Source organism: Leopardus geoffroyi, chromosome X (assembly GCF_018350155.1).
Source record: "Leopardus geoffroyi isolate Oge1 chromosome X, O.geoffroyi_Oge1_pat1.0, whole genome shotgun sequence".
NCBI classification, from domain to species: Eukaryota; Metazoa; Chordata; class Mammalia; order Carnivora; family Felidae; genus Leopardus; species Leopardus geoffroyi.
The window spans coordinates 58,732,102-58,742,067 of NC_059343.1; the positions used below are offsets into that span (position 1 = coordinate 58,732,102).

Sequence of the window (9,966 nt, forward strand, 5' to 3'; positions counted from 1 at the left end):
GCAAGACCTAAAAAAAAAAAAGTCAGGGTAAATAGTTTAAATGACACTAAAGAGATTTGACAACTGAAATGCAGTGCATGATCTTTAACTGGAAAGACGATGTTTTTGTTTTTGATTTAGAATCAGGCACAAAGAACAATATTAGGACAATTGGAAATTCAGAGTGAGGTTCATGTACCAGGTATTGTATTATCTCAAAGTTGGATTTTCAGGGTGATAATTGCATTAAGATTCTGTAGCGGACAATTATTTTTCTTTTCTTTTTTAAAACAATTTTGTTAGGGGCACCTGGGTGGCTCGGTCGGTTAAGCGTCCGACTTTGGCTCAGGTCACGATCTCACTGTTTGTGGGTTCAAGCCCCGCGTCAGGCTCTGTGCTGACAGCTCAGAGCCTGGAGCCCGCTTTGGATTCTGTGTCTCCCTCTCTCTCTGCCCCCCTTCTGCTCGCACTCTGTCTCTCTCCCAAAAATAAACACTTAAAAAAATTAAAAACAATTTTTTAATGTTTATTTTTGAAGGAGAGACAGTGTGAGTGGGGGAGGGGCAGAGAGCGAGGGAGACACAGAATCCGAAGCAGGCTCCAGGCTCTGAGCTGTCAGCACAGAGCCCAACATGGGGCTCAAACTCACGAACTGTGAGATCATGACCTGGGCCGAAGTCGGATGCTCAATTGGCTGAGCCACCCAGGCGCCCGACAATTATTTTTCTTAAGACATATATGCTGATGTCCTTAGGGATGGTATGCTATAATTTCTCCAGGTATCTCAAATTACTCAATAAAACATTAAACACACACACACATACACACACACACACAAGGAGGGACAAAAGATGACAAATGTGACAAATAATAATGGGTGAATCCAGGTGAAGGATGTATGAGTGTTCCTTGCAATTTTTGTGCAACTCTCTGTAGGACAGATATTTTCAAATATAAAAGTTGAAGGAAAAGATATACCATTTTGTGCCAATCAACTTGAAAACTTAGAAAAAGGTGACCAATTTCTAGAAAAAAATAAATTGCCAAAACTGACTCATGAAGGAATAGCCAACCAGAATGGTTCCATAACCAGAAAGATATATATCAATAGTCAAAAACAAAAAAAAAATCCAGGCTCCTCCCCTGACTTCTGACAAACATCTTAAGCAAAAATATTTTCAATGTGACAAATTCACAGAAAAACTAGAAACAGAGGAACACTCCCCAACACATTTTGTGAGGATACAATAACCTTGATACTAAATCCTGACAAGGGGAAGTTGAAAAAGCAAAATCATGGGTAAATCACACACTCATGACAAAGAGGCAAGGATCAGAAACAGAATATTATCAAACTGAATCTTACAGGGTAGAAGACAGAAAATACATAATGTACTATGACTAAATTGCATCCATTGCAAAAATACAAACTTGATTTAATTTCAGAAAATAAGGTACTATAATATTCCAGATTCACCCATGACAGGAGATGATTATGGTCCTCGTATTCAGAAAAATAAATAGTAAGAAACAATATCTATTTGTAATATAATTTTCACATTAAAAATTTTTTTAGGGGAGCCTGGGTGGCGCAGTCGGTTAAGCGTCCGACTTCAGCCAGGTCACGATCTCGCGGTGCGTGAGTTCGAGCCCCGCGTCGGGCTCTGGGCTGATGGCTCAGAGCCTGGAGCCTGTTTCCGATTCTGTGTCTCCCTCTCTCTCTGCCCCTCCCCCGTTCATACTCTGTCTCTCTCTGTCCCAAAAATAAATAAATGTTGAAAAAAAAAATTAAAAAAAAAAAATTTTTTTAATGTTTATTTTTGAGGGAGAGACAGAGCGCAAACAGGGGAGGGGCAGAAAGAGAGGGAGACGAAGAATCCGAAGCAGGCTCCAGGCTCCGAGCTGTCAGCACAGAGCCCGATGCGGAGCTCGAACTCACAAACCGTGAGATCATGACCTGAGATGAAGTCGGATGCTTAACCAACTGAGCCACCCAGGCGCCCCCACATTTTTTTTAATTCAAGATTATCGAGGTACCATTTACATCAAGGTCTAGGAGTCCTTATAAACACATACTGTTATGGAACCACCACCACAAGCAAACTACAAAAAATGTTCATCCCCAAATTCCGTCATGCACTGATAGATAAATCCCTTCTCTCACACCCACACACTGGCAGCCACCGATCTCTTCTCTGTCCCTATGGTTTGGACTTCACAAGAATGTCATAGAAATGGAATCATGCGGTATGTAGACCGTTGCATTTTGCATCCTTCACAGAAAGGGATGTACACATGTGGCATTTCTCAGGGTCAATGTACCGTTTCCTCACCTGGGTAGTAGTCACATGGTTTGTCAAATTGTAGACTATCTACAATTGTGTGTATACGGGGTTTATACATATATGGTTAATACTTGCTCTCATGTAATTTATCCATTCTACCTTTGTATTGGTTACTTATTAAATAGTAATTGTTATCCTTTCAAAGAAAGATTGGAAAAGTCAGAGGTCACCTTGAGAGAACTAAGGAGGAGAAGTGGCTGGCATGGGGCCAAATTCCTATCAGTGTTCTCCAAACCTGAGTGGTAGTTACCAGGACTACAACCTTGAGGGAGCACGGGGGCACCGAAAACTCTGTAGTCACACGCATGGTGTGTGCTGGGATCATGCAAGAACAGCTCATGTGGCCACCCTGGCAACCCCAAGGTGCTGGCTGGCCAAACCTAGCAAACTAGCAAACACAGGCGAAGGTCTCCCCATCTCAAGGTCAGTTGAGCAGCAACCATAATTACACCTAAAACCTTAATTCCCATTGCCTTGTCAAGGTAACATATTAGCCAATTCCAGGAGTTAGGACATGGACCTCTAATTCCTAACTTGAGGACCATTACTCTGGCCACCACACCAGGCTCCGTCTCCAGCATTCATCTCCTCCTACCCATTGTTCAGAGAAAGGTTGCCTGCTGGTTGTGGTGGCACTGGTGCTGGTGCTGGAGGAGGTGGAGAGGGAGGCATCCGCCCAGGTGCTGGGCAGGTAGCAGGAGGAGGCAGCATGGGGTCCAAGGCTCTCCAGGCCAACCACCACTGCCTCCCTGGCTGGAGAGGAGGCTTGAGGGGGAAGGCAAAAGGGGCACACTAAATTAGGGCAGGGGTCCCACCTTCTCCTTTCTCCTGGGGCCGACATGTATTCCCTTAACCTATGCCTCACCATCTGCCACTTCCTTCCACCTGGAACCTGAAGGGGCCAGGCCACAGCCTGTGATGTACATGGGTTACAGCAACATTGCTGTGTGGCACTTGGTCTGAGTATGGGACACAGGCTGTGTGCTCAGAGAAGGGAAAGGAGGCTGGCAAACCTAGTCAGGGAGGATTGTGACCCTGTCCTCCCATGTCCCCTTCTCCCCTTCTTCACGCTGGCCTTCTTCAGCCCAGGGCTCTGGGCTCACTGGCCCTCCTTCCTCCAGTGGGGCAGAGCTGGTGCTGGACTCCTCCCCACTCACAACCTGCCCGTGTCTCCGTGGGCGGACATCCCAGCTGGAAGGTCTCTGCCAAAAGCTTTTGCTCAGCCGGTGTGCTGTGTTACCTCGCCAAGAAGTAACCGTTGGGTCAGGGTCAAGGCCAGAGCCTGAGCAACCAAGTCCACCTTCTCAAGTGAGGGGCTTGAAAGGGAAGAATTTAGTCCCACGAATGTTCTTTTCCAGGCTGAGGTCTGTGCTTGTCCCACCCCACGTGTGATGGCATGTCCACCTGAGCTCATGCCACAGGCCCTTCCGGAAGGCAGTGTGAGAATGGGCGGGGGGAACTGAGAAGCCACTCTCTACTTGCCATCCTCACTGACACATCCTGCCCGTGTCTCTCTTAGCACCGGGCACAGCAGCCTCCTTGGCGATCCACCTCTCTACTGCTAAGATGAGGTACATCCCAGCAACTCCGAGATAGCCTTCTCTCCTATTCTCGTTCCTTCAGAACAGCCCGGAGGGGTCAGACCTCACAGCATCGCACAGTAGGATCTGCAGCCTCCTCTGGCAACTCCCAACATTTTGAGCGTCTCCAAACCCGGTCCTGGGGTCTGGGGACTTCTGTGTCATTCCCCTCCTGTTTTAGGAATTTAACAGCACCCCCTGAAAAGTAGATGCGACCCTTGCTTGTGCTCATGCAATCCCTTGCAGGTGGTTGTTGTTGTTGTTTTAATATTTATTTATTCATCTTGAGAGAGAGAGTGCTAGCTTGAGCCAGGGAGGGGAAGAGAGAGGGGGAGAGAAAGAATCCCAAGCAGGCTCTGCATTGTCAGCACTGAGCCAGACATGTGGCTCCAGCTCACCAACCTTGAGGATCATGACCTGAGCTGAAATCCAGTCGGATGCTTAACCGACTGAGCCACTGAGGTGCCCTGTCCCTTACACGTTCTTGACCATGGTCTCCACTCCTTTTACTCCTTGAACCCCAGATCTCTGCCTCAAAGCTGATTATCCCCGATTAATGTTATTCACACATGCACACAGATGGACACACACACACACACACACAACCCCAGTCTTGACTGTTCTGTCGGCACCGACCTACCCCTCCGCCCCGAATTTCTGTGCATAAAACACCCAGCCTCTTGGGAAGAGGGTCTGGTGTGGCAGAAGCTGCCCGTACCTCACTGAGACCTGGCTCCTGGCTGAGGGAAGGAAGCAATGCCCAACCCCCAGTGAGCGGCAAATGAACATGGAGTTCAGACTAAATCTCGCATGACCTCAAGAGGCAGGCAGGGAGCCTGACCTGGGACACAGAACTAGCATTTCACGGTGCAGGTCAAACGGCACTGGAAAGGGGCCCGTGCAGACACATGGAGACCCATCACGCACACTTGCCATGGAAGCTGGCCACGTTCCAGCCAAGGGCAGTGCGACCACCAGGCTGGAGGAGGGGCAGTGAGGAGGCTTGGACGTGAAGGACACGAGAGCTCCCACGGCTGTGCCGTACATTTCCAGGTGCTGGCAGGCAGTTTGCCCCAGGTTGGCCCAGAGCCACTGCAGGCCCCATCGCCCCCCCTCCAGCCCAGACACCAAGCTGTGCTTTTCTCCCCTGGGCCCTGTACATGCTCTCTGGCTCTGCACCCCACTGGGCTATGACTTCTGCCTCTACCCCGCTTCTGAACCCAGGGAGGGAGCACTGACAGGATTGGAAACTGAGGGCCAAGGCCGAGCACTAAATGGGAGAGGAGGAGGAGGCGCCAGTTCCTGGGCCAGCTGCCCTTGTGCCTGTGAGGTGGCAGCACCAGAGGGAGGTAAGGACGGCTAGAGGGGGCTGGGCCCAGGAGGGGGGAGGAGCAGCTCAATTGTGCCCTATAACATCTGTGGAAGCACAGGTGCAGGCGAGGCCACTGATGACAGAAAGCCACGGGAGTGATCTGGGAACCTCAGAAGTCAGAGCAGACAGTGGTCCCAAGGAGGGAAGGGAACAGGGACTGGACTTCTGGAAGGGGTCATGAGTCCCTGCAGGAGGGGGAGGGGGAAGGACGGAGATGAATGGGAACCTAGAGACCCAAAAAGAGGAGGAGATTAGGAGAGAGCCTGAAGGGAGCCTGCAGGGGAAAGGGGGGCAGGTGCTCGCGCGGCCAGGTGGAGCCCACACCCCACCCAGACGGGGACACTCTGCCGGCGTGACTGCAGGGTTCCCAGCGGAGGTGGCCCAGACTTCTCTCAAGGACAAGGCCCACCACACGACACCTGTTCTGGAAAAGGCTGCAAAATAGAGCAGCTCCCTGCCCTGACCCTCCTTCCCATCCCCAGCCACCTCCCCACCCCCCCAGAGAGGACAGACTTGAGAACATGAGAGGTACTTTAATTTGAAGGTGCTGTGAACTTGGGTGGGGAGGCGGCAAAAAACAGGGAGAGGAAGCCCAGGCCGAGGTCGAACGTCGAACGGGAGGGAAGCAGCTTGGGCACAGCTTCCTGGCTCCAAAGGTACCAGCCGCCCCTCTTGTACAGAGATGCTGACTCAGCCTGTCCAACAGAGCAGAGTCAGGGAAGAAGAGCATCAGGCCAGGGCCAGCCCACGGCCCTCCTCAGCAGCCACGACCGTGGGAAGGGGTATGGTGTGTGTAACACTCACTTCAAAGGGTCTGGAACTGGTCAGTCAGGGACTGCAGGGCCGCTGAAACAGAGACAGGCATTAGCAGGTGCTCCGGACCCGGGGACAGAGAACCCTGTGCTCCTGTCCCCTTGGAGAACTGCCTAGTCCTGCAACCTGAAACCCACGCCCCCCTTCCCAGCCCCTATCCAAAGAGCCCTGCGACTGACCCACTCACCCACCAGCTGAATTAAATATGGATATGTCGTATAGGGGAACAAAACGTGCCAGTAGTTCTCAAGTTCTGGGTCAACTCGGAACCATTCAGAGCTTGTTGGACAAATACACACTGTCCAAGCCACACCAAAGAGCAGTTAAAGGGAAAATCAATGAGGCATCTCTAAACATCCAAAGAGAGAGATTCTCTGGGACTCATGGTGGTCGGCAAACTGTGCACCCAGGTAGGCGACTTTCCCATTGGTGCACACACCTAGCTATACACGCAAAGCAGGCTCCAGGGTCAAGCCTGCTAGGTTCCCCTTCCAATGGGAATCTTGGTCCCTGTGGGGCTGCCTGCACCTGCAGCCCATCGCGGGTCCTGCACTGAGACACACCCCCCACGCCCCCCTCTGCCTCTGCCCTGACCCAGCCCCAGCCAGAGGTTCTTCATACCAAGCTGCTCTTTCAGGTTGTCAACTTCTCTCTGCAGCAGGAGACACTAGGCCCACAAACATGGGAGAGAGAGAAAAGCATATTAGTATACCCTGGCCTCTCTCCTCATCCTCCCCCTCTCCTGCGAGCACCACACACCAAGGCCCAGTGGCTAGACTGGCACAGGACCCTCAGTGGAAAGGAGGCGCCTTCCCTCTGTGGGGAGCAGAATGGGAGGGGGGTACATATGTCAGTTTAACCTGGACACGGATCCCACCAGGTAGTTGGGGCCTGCGTTTCTAGGAGCCAGAGCAAGCATTACCTGAGGACAGCCCTGTGCTCCAGGTGGTTGCTGCTGCCTTTCCGGTCTTGGGGGGTGGACAAGCGCTTCCTGGTCATCTGAGAGGGAAAGAACACAAAATCCAGCTTCCAAGGCTCCCAGTGAGGTGGAAAGGGCTTCGTGGGGTCTAACGTGAGGCAACACCACCCTCTGCTGGCAACAAGTTGCCCCTGCTCTGCCAGCAGCTCCACTCTTCTCCCCTGGGTGTGCCTCTCCTGTCTCCCAGGGCCAGCCCATCCTTGATGGTGGTCCCCAAGGCCGGTGGCTCTGAGCTGGACTCTCCCAGAGCTGCAGCCACAGCCAGCCACTGGGAAGAGCAGCACAGCCAAATACGACTTCGTGGAACAAGGCTCTGTTCTGCTGAAAGTCTATGTCCGGGGTTGGGGTTTGGGGGTGTCCACGAACCACCCCTGCCACACAAACCCCACGCAGAGGATGATGTGGCTTAAGGCCGGTCCTGTCGACACCCTGTTTCCCATGGGAGAAGCTGCCTGGGTCAGAGAGGAGGCAGGGAACAAAGCTGAGCCTCCACCCTCCGCAGAGCCACAGGCAGAGGCAGAGGCAGAGGCGGCCCTCCTGATCCCGTCTCCCCTGCACTCCTGTGCAACCTGCAACACTCACCGGAGGGTGCGGGCTCTCTGGGCATGACGTCTCCCTGATTCGGAGCCAAGGGCTGTGAGCTTCCCTGAAACTGGGGGGCTCTGGGGTTGAGGTCACCACGACTGCTTGCCTCACGATGCATGAACGGACAAGACGGCTCTGGCCTGTGTGCTGAAAGCTGCTAAAAGAAAAATTTCTCACTCATTTGGACTTGGGATGTTTTGTGTTTTGTGCAGGTGTAGTAGGTGTACACGGGTGTGTGTGTGTGTGTGCGCGCGCGCGCGCGCGTGTTTAGGGGCTGGGGTGAGGCAGGGCGTATGGAAGGGAATTCAGAAGCTGATCTGGCTAGTTAGTGCTTTCTCCCTCAGTCAGCCCCAGGTCAGGAGGCAGCGCTGAGCTAGGGAGAAGAGGGGGCCACTGACAGGGCCCAGGCTCCCTGCATGGAAGGCTTGGGGACCAGCTACAAAGTAGGAATCAGGAAGCCCAGGAGTCTCAAGACTGAAGCTTTGCAGTCCAAACTTTCAAGGGGCAGGGGCTCCCCGATCCAAATCAACGACCAGCCCTCCCTTCCAACCCAGACCCTCTCTGGGCTGGGGGGAGGCAGGAAACGTGCCCAGGTCCAGAATGGTGCCCAGCACACATAGAGCGCTACCTTCATGTCTGCCCTTGTGCAAATGACCGGGTAGAGCATCCCGGTGACCTGGGGGGGGGGGGGCGCCCAATGGCAGCCCCTGAGGGATGGCCAGAGGGAGCGTGGGTCAAGAAGTGCTGGTCAAGGAGGGGAAGGGCGAGGGCCAGAGGAGGAGCACAGCTTACTCACCTTTGGGACAGCGTCTCTGTTTGAGTCATTGTCTTCTCCGGCCACCACCGGCTCCGCCTTCTGAGTCCTCCTGGCGACAGATTTCTTCCCGGCAGGGGTGTGCTTGGACTGTTTGGTTCCCGGAGGGACCAAGGAATACCTCTTGGACCTCCCAAGCAGCGGAACACCAGTTACTGGGGGGAAGGCGGCTGGTTCCAGGGGTGCCGCGGAGACTCTCTGCCCCCAGGAAGGGAACATTCTCCCCAGGGCAACATTTGAGGTCCCCCCTGGGGATTTCTTCTCCTGGGCCACCTTTTTCTTAGGGGTGGCCCGGGGCAGGCCGCCAGCAGCAGCAGATCTTGGGTAGCTGGGCCTGTTCCCCCCCTTCCCCCTGACCACGCTCTGCATTTTCCTAGAGGAGGAGATGTCCAGCTCTCCAACGGCCTGACTCTCCACAACCGAAGTGACTCCTCGGGGAGCGGAGGACGGGAAAGAGCCAAGCATGTGGAGGAAATTCTCCCTGACATGGAATTTCGAGTGTCTGGGTGTGTCCCAGGGATCCATGGGGCTGTTGGGCTTGAGTTGGCCTCCTCCTTTGGCGTAAATGCTCACCCTCATCAGCTGTATCTCACTAAACTCATCTGCTGACTCGCTGTCGGAAAGCAGCTCGCTTTCGGCGGAGGGCCGCTGGCGATCCACCACGGCGACGTTCGACCTGCTCTTCGTGCTTCTTTTCGGGTTCGCCCAGGCCGGGCCTCCCTCGGGCCCACCGAGGCGGAGAAGGGCGGCGGCAGAAGGCTGCGACTGTCTGCGGCTAAGGGCAAGCGCGCCTCTCCCTTGGGGCCCTGCCTCCAGGCCCGCCTCCACGACGCAGCCCTCCAGGTACGGGTTTCTCCGCACGCCCAGGCCATCCTGGTTGGTCAGCTGCTGCACGATGGCTGCCACGGCCTCGTCCGCAAGGTGGGACGCGCAGTCCAGGGCGTCCCCCATGTGGTCGGTCGGGGAGCCGGGGCGGCCTTCTAGGTCCCAGGACACGGGCCCTCCCGTTTCCGTCACTTCCCGCTCGGACTCGAAGCCCTTGGGGTCTGGGACCCCGCCCTCGTCCTCACCGCTGGGTGGCGACCCCAGATCCACACCTAGTCCCTGTGGGCCCCGCGGGGCTCCGGGGCTGGCAGGGCGGACGCCGGTCTGCTCCCCGCCCTCCTCCCCGAAACCCGCTCCACAGATGGACACCTCATCGGGGGCGCTCATGCCGCGAGGCCTGGCAGCCCAGGTTCAGGGAAGACGGTCGCCCTGGCCCCGGCGCCACAGGCAAGATGGCAGAGGCACGAGGCGAGCGACGAGTCCTCCGGGCGACGCAGGCAATTACCACAGACGCCTCACCAGGCCGCACGAGACCTCAAATGCTGCGCGGCTTGCACACGCATTCGACGCCCGCGCCACGGCCTCCTCATTGGTCTGTCTCCCGCCAACCAGCGCGCGCCCCTCGTTTGCCCGCCCCTCGAGGCCCTGGCCAATGGGGTGGAGCGCCTTTGGTC

The 9,966-nt window shown here is 54.8% G+C and overlaps 1 protein-coding gene across 4 annotated transcripts; it reads right to left on the minus strand.

Moving 5' to 3' along the window:
* Nucleotides 1–5,800: 5,800 nt before the first annotated feature.
* LOC123594953 (uncharacterized protein CXorf49 homolog) lies at nt 5,801–9,741 on the minus strand. Of its 4 annotated transcripts, none has more exons than XR_006710960.1 (5): nt 8,450–9,741; nt 7,651–7,807; nt 6,711–6,756; nt 6,081–6,122; nt 5,801–5,971 (listed from the first exon to the last, which is right to left on the minus strand). XR_006710960.1 is itself a non-coding variant. In XM_045471989.1 (5 exons), the coding sequence occupies exons 1-5, from the start codon at nt 9,677–9,679 to the stop codon at nt 6,082–6,084; spliced, it is 1,551 nt and encodes a 516-aa protein (XP_045327945.1). In that variant the 5' UTR covers nt 9,680–9,741; the 3' UTR covers nt 5,801–6,081. The 4 variants fall into 4 exon arrangements, 2 of the variants coding, with proteins under 2 accessions (XP_045327945.1, XP_045327944.1); XM_045471989.1 differs by adding an exon at nt 7,012–7,088 and having other exon boundaries at nt 5,801–6,122; XR_006710959.1 differs by having other exon boundaries at nt 6,711–7,807.
* Nucleotides 9,742–9,966: the final 225 nt, after the last annotated feature.